The 14,358-nt window shown below is 46.7% G+C and overlaps 1 protein-coding gene across 1 annotated transcript in view; it reads right to left on the bottom strand.

The window, feature by feature from the left end:
- Positions 1-14,358, bottom strand: part of LOC311147989 (E3 ubiquitin-protein ligase UBR4-like) — a gene marked incomplete at its 5' end in the record, with an annotated part of 129,360 nt that overhangs the window by 105,939 nt on the left and 9,063 nt on the right. Inside the window, 8 exons of the mRNA XM_084184859.1 lie at positions 470-587; positions 1,796-1,933; positions 2,849-2,957; positions 3,209-3,459; positions 4,483-4,607; positions 8,188-8,312; positions 8,795-9,039; positions 9,274-9,413. Of these exons, the coding sequence (XP_084040985.1) occupies positions 470-587; positions 1,796-1,933; positions 2,849-2,957; positions 3,209-3,459; positions 4,483-4,607; positions 8,188-8,312; positions 8,795-9,039; positions 9,274-9,413 (1,251 nt within the window). The remainder of the gene's footprint in view (positions 1-469; positions 588-1,795; positions 1,934-2,848; positions 2,958-3,208; positions 3,460-4,482; positions 4,608-8,187; positions 8,313-8,794; positions 9,040-9,273; positions 9,414-14,358) is intronic.

The following is a 14,358-nucleotide window of genomic DNA, read 5'->3' on the forward strand; positions in this document are numbered from 1 at the left end:
AGCTGTCACACAGACACAGCATTACACTTCTAAGAACACTTTCAAAAAAAGGTTATCAGATCTGGCAGACGAGACCACTTCCATCTACTCTCTGCCTAATCTCTTTAAAATACACAGCATCTCTGATTTATGTATGTGGTTGGCGTCAAAGTTTTTACAATGTATATGACGACTTGGGAGCGCTCTCAGCCCTCGTGATAGGAAATGAGAAGGAAGTGATGCGGTCCTTTGTGACGCGGGGAAGTGGAGAGAAAGAGAGAGAGAGCGAGAGAGAGCGAGAGCGAGAGAAAGAGAGCGAGCGAGCGAGCGAGAGAGAGAAAGAGAGCGAGAGACAGAGAGAGAGAGCGACAGAGCGAGAGACAGAGAGAGGGAGAGAGAAAGAGCGAGCGAGCGAGCGAGCGAGCGAGAGAGAGAGAAAGAAAGAGAGAGCGAGCGAGCGAGAGAGAGGGATGAGGGGATAGGGCAGTACCTTGGCTGCTGTCCTCCTCTGTGCTGCTGAAGTCGTCTTCATAGTAGGTGTTGGAGTCTGTGGATGCACTGGCGTCACTGCTGACAGAGCCTTTCCTCTGGCGCTGCAGCACACAGGCCTGGAGGTGAGGGGGGGGGGGGGGTGCAACACGTCAAGACAGGCATTATTCAGGCCAGGCGCTTATACCTTTTTCAAAGCCTTCAAAGCCTGCTGTATTAGAAGCAGGGATAGAAATTGAGGATTTGTCAAAAACTGAGTGGCAGATTGTAATAATTATTTACTGGAGGAGAATGCAGACACAGATCAAGTGTCATAGAGGAAGAGCGGTTTCCATGTCACATACAGACTATACCAGATTAAAAGTGTGGTTACCACATGATGCCCGCATGGCAGGCCTATGAGGACCAGATGAGACCATACGGTAGTGGCCTGGCTGGTTTAGTGGTAATGCTGGAGCCTCCAGCACACATCTATGGTGGTGAATCTGGCCTACTGTCTGCCCTTTGAAACAACCTCTATTTTCCCCAACTGTCATCCTCTCTGTTACATCAAAATATATATATTTTTAATATACTCAACAAAAATATAAAACATATAAAACATTCAACAATTTCAAAGATTTTTACTGAGTTACAGTTCATAGAAGGAAATCAGTCAATTTAAATAAATTCATTAGGACCTAATCTATGTATTTCACATGACTGGGCAGGGGTGGAGCCATGGGTGGGCCACGGGGCAGCCAGGCCCAGCCAATCAGAATGAGTATTTCCCCACGAAAGGCCATTATTACAGACAGAAATACTCCTCAGTTTCGTCAGCTGTCAGGGTGGCAGGTGAAGAAGCCAGATGTGGAGGTCCTGGGCTGGCGTGGTTACACGTGGTCTGCGGTTGTGAGGCCGGTTGGACATACTGACAAATTCTCTAAAACGATGTTGGAGGCGGCTTATGGTTGAGAAATGAACATTAAATTCTCTGGCAACAGCTCTGGTGGACATTCCTGCAGTCAGCGTGCCAATTGCACGCTCCCTGAAAACTTGAGACATCTGTGGCATTGTGTTGTGAGACAAAACTGCACGCTTTAGAGTGGCCTTTTATTGTCCCCAGCACAAGGTGCAACTGTGTAATGATCATGCTGTTTAATCAGCTTCTTGATATACCACACCTGTCAAGTGGATGGATTATCTTGGCAAAGGAGAAATGCTCACTAACAGGGATGTAAACAAATTTGTGCACAACATTTGAGAGAAATAAGCTTTTTGTGCGTATGGAAAAACATGGGACCATTTTGTTCAGTATATATAATTTAAAAACAGTTTTGGTAAATACCTTCTTGTATGATGTGGAGAGCAGGTTGAACAGCAGGTTGGTAAGGGGAACAGAGTCTAGGAGTCTCTGCACCCTCTGGATGGAGGTGCTCTGGGCCATGATGTTGAGCTCTGCTGGGGGCCCGTCACTTGCCCAACCCTGGGGAGAGAGGGAGGGAGAGAGGAGAAGGAAGGAGGGGGAGAGAGGGGGGTGGGAGGGAGGGGAACAGAGGGGGAGGGGGGAACAGACGGGGAGGAGGGGAGGGGGAACAGAGGGGGAGGGAGAGCGGTACAGAAGGGGGAGACGAGGGGGAACAGAGGGGGAGACGAGGGGGAACAGAGGGGGAGACGAGGGGGAACAGAGGGGGAGGGAGAGCGGTACAGAAGGGGGAGACGAGGGGGAGACAGAGAGGGGGGGACAGAGAGAGGGGGACAGAGAGAGGGAAAGAGGGGGACAGAGGGAGACAGAGCGAGGGGGACAGAGGGAGACGGAGCGAGGGGGACAGAGGGAGACAGAGAGAGGGGGACAGAGGGAGACGGAGACAGAGGGAGACGGAGAGAGGGGGGGGGACAGAGGGAGACGGAGACAGAGGGAGACGGAGAGAGGGGGGGGGACAGAGAGAGGGGGACAGAGGGAGACGGAGAGAGGGACAGGGGAGACAGGGACAGGGGAGACAGAGAGACAGGGAGACAGAGAGGGGGACAGAGAGAGGGAGAGAGAGAGACAGAGTGGGGACAAAGAGAGAGGGGGACAGAGAGAGAGGGAGACAGAGAGAGAGGGAGACAGAGGGCTGGAGCTTCACTGGGTCTCAAGCATAAGAATCATCATCAATTATGAAAATAATGAAAATAATGATTGATCCATGTATGGTGTGGGCTGGATTTTTATTGATAAATCATATTTTTCATATATCATTAATCTATCAAAGGGTATATATATATATCTGGTTGTTAGCCTGAGAACATATTTTCAAAATATTTGTGTCCCAGTTCGATAAGAAACGTTGTGTCCATGTAACCGTCCCAGATGTTTTGGGGAAAATAAGCAGCAGTGGAGAGAGTGTTTGTTACTTACTGCACTGACCCGGTGCAGAGCCTCCACTTGCAGGTCTTGGAACAGGGAGGTGAGCAGCTTGATGGCGTGGTTAGCCAGGATCACCGACAGGACACCAAAGCCTTGATGTCTGAGGCGAGAGAACACCGGAACAGCAAACAGACGTTTTCATTGGTCTTTCTTTGGTACTTTCAGGTCCAAAGTTTTGAAAATAAAAGTATATTCTCAAATAGTTATATATTGCTTGGAAAATGTAGACAGTTTAAGGTAGGATCGTTAGTTGTCACTTTATGTTAATTTCATGGAGATTGTTGTACGCAATCTTACCATTAACCATTTATCAGCACAACAACGGTGAAAAACTACAAGAGCGCCACCCACCCTTTGGCAGGGCCCAGTTTAGGGGACCCGGCGCCGTCCTTGGTGCGGGATGCGATGTCTCGGACCCTGAGGGCGGCCAGAGGGTCCTTCTCCTTGCCCTTGTCGGCCAGGGCTGTGGGACTCAGGTTCAGTATCAGGTAGAGGCTGTTCAGCAGACACCACGCGCCCAGCAGCTGGAAGTTCTGGTAATGCTCTCCTCCAGCTCTGCGAGAGCTGCTGATGGCTTGGCCGATCATTTCATAAATGTCCAGCTGTTTCAAAAACACACAGAGCCAATGAGAAATTAGCTCAATCAAAAGCAACCAAGAGAGAAGAATGTGTTTCCTGATATCCTATTTATTGGAGTAGAGGATTGGGGTGCACTGATGCCATCATTTTTTTCAGATGAGTCCCTTATCAGGCTGATACAGAGTACTACAGATACCATCGGTGCACCCAGTGGTGTAAGTACGTACGTATGTATGTATGTATGTATGTATATATATATATATATATATATATATATATATATATATATATATATATATATATATATATATATATAAGCTATGACTGACCAGGTGAAAGCTATGATCCCTTATTGATGTCACTTGTTAAATCCACTTCAATCAGTGTAGATGAAGGGGAGGAGACAGGTTAAAGAAGGATTTTTAAACCTTGAGACAATTGAGACATGGATTGTGTATGTGTGTCCATTCAGAGGGTGAATGGGCAAGACAAAAAATGTAAGTGCCTTTGAACGGGGGTATGGTAGTAGGTGCCAGGTGCACCGGTTTGTGTCAAAAATGTGCAATGCTGCTGGGTTTTTCACGCTCAACAGTTTCCTGTGTGTATCAAGAATGGTCCACCACCCAAAGGACAACCAGCCAACTTGACACAACTTTGGGAAGCATTGGAGTCAACATGGGGCCAGCATCCCTGTGGAACGCTTTCGACACCTTGTAGAGTCCATGCCCCCAACGACGCCAGGACAGCGGAGTCACTCACCACCTTCCGGAGACATTTGAAACCCCACCTCTTTAAGGAATACCTGGGATAGGATAAAGTAATCCTTCTACCCACCCCCCCAAAAAATTTTTTTTTTTAATGTGTAAAGTGGTTATCCCACTGGCTATAGGGTGAATGCACCAATTTGTAAGTCACTCTGGATAAGAGCGTCTGCTAAATGACGTAAATGTAAATGAATTGAGGCCGTCCTGAGGGCTAAAGGGGTTGAAACCCAATATTAGGAAAGTGTTCTTAATATTTTGTACACTCAATATATATACACTTACACATTTCTGTACGATGGTAGCAGCGTCATTTTCATAGTCCTCCTCTTTGGAGCCGGTGGAGGCTGTGCGGAGCTGCAGGCCGCTGCCAACCTGCAGGATGGCCATGCACGTGGCAACGCTCACGCCTGGAGGAGAGGAGGAGCACGCATTAGTATTATAGATACAGTCAGTCAATGATGAGGCAGCAACCATGATTAGGAGGTAGGAGCAGGAGAAGTCAAAACCAAAGTAAAACATATCTCCACTAAATAAATGATTTCCAGACTAAAATCATTGTACAAAACTCATGATTAAGCCCAGTCAGAAGAATATTGATTTTCAGCTTGTAGTGCTGAGCGATTATCTGAAATGTCGGTCATTTTCCGGTTTTTAAACAACTCATTGACCGACGTGTGTTCAATTACTTGAATCCCATTTAGCATTTGTTAATTTTTTTCAGCTCAATGCGCAGTTTCTCTAGAGACTAATCAGATCAAGCCCGAACTGTGCGATGTATTAGGGAGTTGTAGTTTCCAACAGGCCGATAATCTACACTGTTCAGCACAGAAAATGTTGTAATTAACTACAATGACCATAATTCATTGCGCCTACGTGTCCGGTCTGCGTGGGGCAGAAGAGATGGAAGACGTGTGATGGAGAGGAATAAGAGGGCAGTTGCTTCGCATCTCTACCTGAAAATACATGATCCAAGTAATAATAATAATAATAATAATAAGCCATTTAGCAGACGCTTTTATCCAAAGAGACTTACAGTCATGTGTGCATAAATTTTTTTTAGTGTATGGGTGGTCCCCGGGGATCGAACCCACTACCTTTGCGTTAAAAGCGCCGTGCTCTACCAGCTGAGCTACAGACGACCACAAGTGATTGATAGTTGGTATTCAGCAGTCATAAAAGTATGCCTTATTTACTTTGAAGAACTACTAAAATAGTGATGTTGAGATTACTTGGAATTAATTAATAAAGTAATCAAATAAAACAAATGTAATATACACAACAACTGAAATAGTCATTTGAATATCTGATGGTTAATAAGTGGGCTCCCGAGTGGCGCAGTGGTCTAAGGCCCTGCGTCTCAGCGGTCTAAGGCCCTGCATCTCAGCGGTCTAAGGCACTGCATCTCAGCGGTCTAAGGCACTGCATCTCAGCGGTCTAAGGCCCTGCATCTCAGCGGTCTAAGGCACCGCATCTCAGCGGTCTGAGGCACCGCATCTCAGCGGTCTAAGGAACTGCCTCTCAGCGGTCTAAGGCACTGCATCTCAGCGGTCTAAGGCACTGCGTCTCAGCGGTCTAAGGCACTGCGTCTCAGCGGTCTAAGGCACTGCATCTCAGCGGTCTAAGGCACTGCGTCTCAGCGGTCTAAGGCACTGCGTCTCAGCGGTCTAAGGCACTGCGTCTCAGCGGTCTAAGGCACTGCGTCTCAGCGGTCTAAGGCACTGCCTCTCAGCGGTCTAAGGCACTGCATCTCAGCGGTCTAAGGCACTGCCTCTCAGCGGTCTAAGGAACTGCCTCTCAGCGGTCTAAGGCACTGCATCTCAGCGGTCTAAGGCACTGCATCTCAGCGGTCTAAAGCACTGCATCTCAGCGGTCTAAGGCACTGCGTCTCAGCGGTCTAAGGCACTGCGTCTCAGCGGTCTAAGGCACTGCGTCTCAGCGGTCTAAGGCCCTGCATCTCAGCGGTCTAAGGCACTGCGTCTCAGCGGTCTAAGGCACTGCGTCTCAGCGGTCTAAGGCACTGCGTCTCAGCGGTCTAAGGCACTGCCTCTCAGCGGTCTAAGGAACTGCCTCTCAGCGGTCTAAGGCACTGCATCTCAGCGGTCTAAGGCACTGCATCTCAGCGGTCTAAGGCACTGCATCTCAGCGGTCTAAGGCACTGCGTCTCAGCGGTCTAAGGCACTGCGTCTCAGCGGTCTAAGGCACTGCGTCTCAGCGGTCTAAGGCACTGCGTCTCAGCGGTCTAAGGCACTGCATCTCAGCGGTCTAAGGCACTGCATCTCAGCGGTCTAAGGCACTGCGTCTCAGCGGTCTAAGGCACTGCATCTCAGCGGTCTAAGGCACTGCGTCTCAGCGGTCTAAGGCACTGCGTCTCAGCGGTCTAAGGCACTGCGTCTCAGCGGTCTAAGGCCCTGCATCTCAGCGGTCTAAGGCACTGCGTCTCAGCGGTCTAAGGCACTGCATCTCAGCGGTCTAAGGCACTGCGTCTCAGCGGTCTAAGGCACTGCATCTCAGCGGTCTAAGGCACTGCATCTCAGCGGTCTAAGGCACTGCATCTCAGCGGTCTAAGGCACTGCATCTCAGCGGTCTAAGGCACTGCATCGCAGCGGTCTAAGGCCCTGCATCTCAGCGGTCTAAGGCCCTGCATCTCAGCGGTCTAAGGCCCTGCATCTCAGCGGTCTAAGGCACTGCATCTCAGCGGTCTAAGGCACTGCATCTCAGCGGTCTAAGGCACTGCATCTCAGCGGTCTAAGGCACTGCATCTCAGTGGTCTAAGGCACTGCGTCTCAGCGGTCTAAGGCACTGCGTCTCAGCGGTCTAAGGCACTGCGTCTCAGCGGTCTAAGGCACTGCGTCTCAGCGGTCTAAGGCACTGCGTCTCAGCGGTCTAAGGCACTGCGTCTCAGCGGTCTAAGGCACTGCTTCTCAGCGGTCTAAGGCACTGCATCTCAGCGGTCTAAGGCACTGCATCTCAGCGGTCTAAGGCACTGCGTCTCAGCGGTCTAAGGCACTGCGTCTCAGCGGTCTAAGGCACTGCGTCTCAGCGGTCTAAGGCACTGCGTCTCAGCGGTCTAAGGCACTGCGTCTCAGCGGTCTAAGGCACTGCGTCTCAGCGGTCTAAGGCACTGCGTCTCAGCGGTCTAAGGCACTGCGTCTCAGCGGTCTAAGGCACTGCATCTCAGCGGTCTAAGGCACTGCATCTCAGCGGTCTAAGGCACTGCATCTCAGCGGTCTAAGGCACTGCATCTCAGCGGTCTAAGGCACTGCATCTCAGCGGTCTAAGGCACTGCATCTCAGCGGTCTAAGGCACTGCATCTCAGCGGTCTAAGGCACTGCATCTCAGCGGTCTAAGGCACTGCATCTCAGCGGTCTAAGGCACTGCATCTCAGCGGTCTAAGGCACTGCATCTCAGCGGTCTAAGGCACTGCATCTCAGCGGTCTAAGGCACTGCATCTCAGCGGTCTAAGGCACTGCATCTCAGCGGTCTAAGGCACTGCATCTCAGTGCTTGAGGCGTCACTACAGCCCCCTGTTTCGATTCCAGGCTGTATCACAACCGGCTGTGATTGGGAGTCCCATAGGGCGGCGCACAATTGGCCCAGCGTCGTCCCGGGTTTGGCCGGTGTAGGCCGTCATTGTAAATAAGAATTTGTTCTTAACTGACTTGCCTAGTTAAATAAAGGTAAAATTTAAAAAATAAGCAGTAATGGGCAGTCACTACCATCATGGGACTTTTATTGATATTTTTATTCTGTGTTGTTACAGCATTCAACCCACATTAATGCATAGTGCATTTAATGTTCAAAAAAATTATAGAAATCCGTGATAATCCGTTTATAACCTTACCGAAACTACATCAGAAAGCACTAAATCGCTCAGCACTATCAGCTTGAAAAGTTGACTTGACTATACTCTGCCATTAAAAAAGGGACAGTACGCTACTATACATGTCCAAACCAGAGATGGAACCCAACACTGAACCCATAACGTACCGGCGTAGAGACAGCTGAGGGCCAGGACAGTCATGTCCAGCAGTCTCCCAGGGGTCAGGGGCTCCAGGACGGGCAGGGACAGGGTGTCCAGGGCCATGGTCACATCTATCACCAGGGAGTGGAACCTGAGGGGGGGGACCATAGTCAGAGAGGTCACACACAATGTCAGCGACACCACAAAAAACACTGAGGTAAGCAGTGGCAGTGAGCCAGAAATATTGATGATGACGCATGAATAACATGACAGATCAAAAAGAGAGAGCTACAGAGCTCAGAGGCATACTGCCTCCCAATGCACATCAGCAGTTGGACACGGCATTAAATGATGAAGTACAAGAACCAACTCGGAGCACTGATACATCAACAAAGTGGGTCCATATATGGGTCTCGGTCCAATTATAAATAGACAAGACAACTGACTTGAACGTATTTGTTCTATGACAACAACAAATCACTCATCCAAACGTATTGATTGCTATAGAGCGGCAATATATTGGAGGACCAGAGAAATCTGTTCGGTAAGACAAGTAGGTTTGTTGGCAAAGTTCTAGAAATACAAATCCCCAAAAATTCCAGAAACACTCCCCCCAAAATTCCCACAACCCACCCGTTGCGGACAGCGGTTGCGTCTCCGACGGTGGCGGGCATGATGAAGAAGGAGTTGGCTGAGACGGCGTCCTGGAACCGGTTGATATAGCGCAGGAAGTAAGGGAGGTTGAGGCAGACACGCAGCAACTTCTCTGACCCGCCCAGCTCCTGGAGACTGGACACGTTCTGGGACACGAAGGCATTCTTCATTTTGGCCTGGAAGGTCTGGTCTGTCGTGGCCTGGTCGTCACTCTCACTCTCCGCCTGAACAGGCAGCACAACAGTAAAAGACTGAATTACAAAACCCCCCTTTGTGTTTCAGAAGTGAAAATGCAAATACAAATTGACATGAAACGACCCCGTCGGTAAGTCGGAAATAAGATACAACTATCCCTTCAAAATGCAAAGTGAATATAATCAAAAGCACATTGCTCCTAGTCTGGTCGATTGTCAATCCCCATCTTACAGTTCCTAGTCTGCTCTTCCTGTTACACTGACCTGTGTGTGTCCTGAGGGAGAGGCCAGCAGGGTGAGGTCAGGGTTGAACACAGAGGTCAGCTGATTGAAGAAGTTCATCTGTACTTCCTTGTGTCGCAGCTCAGGGTTCACTGGAGACAGCACCTCCTTCTGGTCCTCCACTGAGAGAGGGGGAGACACAGGGCAGAGTGAGACAGACCGGTAGAAACAGACCGGTAGAGACAGGAGAGAAACCGAACACACGTAGACATGGGCATAACAAAGACGGAAAAGAAAGAGACAGACTCAGAGACACACGAGAGACTCTAGTGTTCCACGGTATACAGAAACTTTGATACTACAACATGAAAAGCGGTTCGGTACTAGAATGTTTGTTACTTTCAGCACTTCTGTCAAATGGGGCTCAAGGATCAAAACAGGTCCGTCTTTCAGCGCAGCCGACGTCCGCCACGGAGCGCACCCTGCCTGCTCCACTTGCTCACTGCTAGCCTGCACTGGGAGTCTGGTCTGCATCATGTTAGCTCCCCACCCTGCCTGCTCCACTTGCTCACTGCTAGCCTGCACTGGAAGACTGGGCTAAATCATATGAGCTCCCCACTCACCATGCACAGAAGTTAACACAGTTAGTTGAATAATGCGACACGGCATGAAGAAATATTGAAACTGTTCATTACTGTTCGCAAAACAATGACCACACAGGCTAGAATAACTTCACAATGCAAAAAAGATACCGGTAGATTCCAGCTTTGTAGGCTACAGTGCCTTCAGAAAGTATTCACACCGCTTGACATTTTCCAAATTTTGTTGTGTTACAGCCTGAATTTAAAAATGGATTAAATGTATATTTTGTGTCACTGGCCTACGCACAATACCCCATAATGTCCGTGGAATTTTGTTTGTTGTCAGAATGATGTATACAAATTAATTACAAATGAAAAGTTGAATGGTGGTGGCTGCATCATGTTATGGGTATGCTTGTCATCGGCAAGAAGTAGGCAGTTTTTTTTTTTATTATAAAAAGAAACGTAATACGGGCCTTCCGAGTGGCGCAGTGATAACATGCAAGTTTACTGCTGAAACTAAAATGTCAACCCTAGTACTTTGTTTGTGATAACATGCAAAACCATAACGCAAAATATGCTGTTTTCAAAGCCGATTGCCACCCATAACTTTATTCATTCACTTAAAATCAGTCTCCCTCATGTCTCTCCCTCAGGCAAAAATATATTGCCTCAGAGAACTGAGGGCTCCGACAGGCCGTAAATGACGTAATTACTGGTTAAAGAGACAGGGCACACTTTTATAAAAAATAAGCTACTTCTATGCAAATGTTGTTGATGACTACAATAAAATAAATGCCACATGAAAGGGATACAGATTGTTTGTCAATCTGTAGCCACATTAAAAACAGCCAAAATCAAGCTCAATAACTCAATGCATGCACACAAACCTTTTGAATATGCATTCACCTGTATTGTGAATATTTTCTTAAATTTACCCAGTTTATCAAGAGATTTACCATTCAAATAAATTATTACGATTATGTTACGTAGTTAGATAGATTAAAAACAAAGTCAAATTGATTGTCTAATTGATTCATTAATGTATACATGGCTGTCTCTGAACATGTTTGACGTAAAACATTTAAAATCTAATGATATTGAACTGAAAAGATGCCCACCGATTGAACAGAGCAGTAGCCGAGTTTATCTGTTTGGATCGAGTGACATTCTATGACTTTGGCTAATATGATATCGAGTATCGTGATACTAAACATGGTATCGAAGTCAAAATTCTGGTATCGTGACAACACTACAGGACACACAGGTCTACACACACACAGACAGACACACAAATACAGAAAACACTGACAAGCACACACAGACACACAACCCTGTCCCTGGGCAGGGACCAATGACCATCCATGTGGGAATGTGCGAGGGCTAAATCCCTACTGACAGAAGCAGGGGAACAAAGCTCTCTTTCTGCCAGCACAGCCCAGCACTAGTCAAATAACACTGGTCCATAGACTGGTGATGAGACACTGTCTAGACCAATAGACTGGAGTATAGGATAGAACCCAATAAAGTCAAATAGAATATCTTCTAAATAACAGTATATAGGGCTCTATAAAATATTTCCCCCCCGATTCCCCCCCTATTTTTTCAGGTTTCCGTAGAAAAAAAGAATAATCACTCTTTTTTTTTTTTTAAATAGGAAAACACAATTTGATGTTCTAAGTCCACAACACAATGCTTAAACCGCATGAGGAGACCACTTTCGAGGTCTGGGAAAAATCTTAGAAATTCAGATTGTTGGGTGATTGTCATGTGATTGCAGAGTTTGCTAAACAAATGGCAACTGGATTGATGCAAATTATCATGATATCATGCCAGGTAGGCATAAGCTACATTGTAGATAAAGGGGCAGTGCAGTTAAAATGTGATTTCCCTTTATTTTTTACACTGGGAGGTCGAAATAACACTCTGAAATTTTGAAAATTATGATGCCTTTTTTGTGTACGAGCGGTTTGAAAAAAAAATCCTGGAATTTCAGCCTGTTCGGGCAGGATGGAACTTTTGGCCCACATCATGACGTCACAATGTGATCTGATTACAATAGACCAATGACTGTTCATCTGGGTAAGGGGGTGGGCTCTAGACCATCCAATCAGCTAATCAGGGCTGTGTATGAAAATATCTTCAAATTTGTTTCCTAACGCCCACACGATCAGACTGAGCATTTCAAGGGCCAAAAGGTGGATCAGGGAAATACATTTTTACAAAAATGAGTTATTTTCATAAAATGTACTAGACATACAGTGATGATTTAAAAATAAAAAATGTCAAAGACTGTATTTGGGCTATAACATTTAATTTAAAAGGTTTTTTTAAAAGCCTTTCCATCTCTACCAGAAGAAGGTTATCATTAGCATTTTCACTAATGGCTACACAAAGTGGAGACATACCCGCGCACCACACACACACAGACACAGACACAGACACAGACACAGACAGGGCCATTCCTGTGCCGTTTCAGAAAGTTGCAGGAAAATACCAAATCACTGATGCATTTTGTTCGTGTCTTATGATTAGCTTGGGCAAATGAATGCATTTTCTAGTAAAGTTCAATACATTTTTGAATATTGTTGAATTCCGTTTTAATGTCTGGATTCCGCGATTCCGTCTGGGTTCTCCGCAACACCGATTTGATAGGGTCCTACATATACATGTTCATGGACTGATAAGACCAGGTCTAGACCACTAGCGCATGGGCAGTTTCATATTATACAACAATAGCTAGGTTTCCATCCAATCGGTGACAGATTTTCATGCGAATATTCTTAAATATTAGGCATTTTCCCACCAGTGGTGTTTCTACCAAATGGACTTGTTGCAGATAAAAAAATCAGTGCGTGACGACGTAGTGCACACAAAAGTCTCCCGAGTGGCGCAGAGGTCTAAGGCACTGCATCGCAGTGCTAGCTGTGCCACTAGAGATCCTGGTTCGAATCCAGCCTCTGTCGTAGCCGGCCGCGACCGGGAGACCCATGGGGCGGCGCACAATTGGCCCTGCGTCGTCCAGGGTAGGGGAGGGAATGGCCGGCAGGGATGTAGCTCAGTTGGTAGAGCATGGCGTTTGCAACGCCAGGGTTGTGGGTTCGATTCCCACAGGCATTTATAAAATGTTAACAAAACTTCCCGCATAAAAACTGTGGATGGAAACGTGGTTAGTGACAGGAAACTAAACTGTGGATGGAAACGTGGTTAGTGACAGGAAACTAAACTGTGGATGGAAACGTGGTTAGTGACAGGAAACTAAACTGTGGATGGAAACGTGGTTAGTGACAGGAAACTAAACTGTGCAGCAATCAGTTATTTCATCCCCATGTTTTCCATCTCCCTAAGCTGACAGCTTGCCTCCCACAATGTTAACAATGTTTCAGCATAGCTCTGGGATTTCCGAGACAAAAGGCCTTGATACACTGGTCATTTTCTTAGGCAATGTTGCAGAGCAATGTTGCTGGCAATAGAGTGGGGTATGAGACACTGGAGCAATGATGAGCAATGAGCACATGGACAACAATAATAGATTTTTTTATGAAGCATATTTTAACTTCAAACTCAATTTCCCCATTTATTTCCTATTGCTATAGCTTGTTGCTGCCTGTTTGCTTCCACATTTGTACTGGAATGTATTATCTAACAAAGAGGTCTCGCCGCTGCCCTGGGTATCCACTCAACCTCCTGCCAGTCAAGTCAATGGCAACGCAAATATAAGGATGACTAGATTTAGAAAACGTCTTACTTCACAAATCTAAGCTAGGAATTATAAATGGTATTCATCCAGCTAGTTAAACATACAAAAAAACAAATCTAAAACGAAAAACAAATATGTAAAATCTACATGGCTAGCTAGCGAATTAGCCTATTTGACTTAGCATGCGCGCCACCGTGGATACTTTCGGCAGTTAAACATGACAAACTGAACACAGCATGTACGTATTAACGTATCGTTATATAATATTGTAGTGGAGTAACATACGAGACACGAATGGCTAACATCTCACTCAAACATGGGAGTTGATTTTCTCTCGCTTCAGCTCAAAAAAACGGTCGCCATGTTTTCCAAAATATTTTGGAACAGCAGTCGGGAGGAGGCAAGATCAGGTACAGATACACGCGTGTGAACAACAGGCAGAACCAATATAAAATATTTTTTTCTCTCTCAAAGTTGCCAGGATGTCACGTGTCCTACTTATCAGTACCCTCTTGACAACCTAAGCACTAGGAAACTTCTATTCGAGCAAATAAACCATTCCATTTTTTTGTAAACCAAATTCAACACTTTGACTTCCATACAAAAACTCCTCGCTTGGTGAGAGAGAAAAAACGCCCCCTGCTGGAGAAGAAGGACTCACACATTTCAGTTCATTACCATCGCTCCCCCCTTGGGCCAATCAGTGTAATTTAGTAAATGCCGGATCTCTATGGCAAGACGCTTCATTCCCCCAAGTTTAATCAAATAGGGCCAGTGCTGTCTGAGATACCGCGTGACTAACGTATGAACGGATGGATAGACGGCGGCCGATCCACAGTTCCCTCC

The sequence above is a fragment of the Coregonus lavaretus genome (genome assembly GCF_964263955.1).
Source record: "Coregonus lavaretus genome assembly, chromosome: 20".
In the NCBI taxonomy this organism is placed as follows: Eukaryota; Metazoa; Chordata; class Actinopteri; order Salmoniformes; family Salmonidae; genus Coregonus; species Coregonus lavaretus.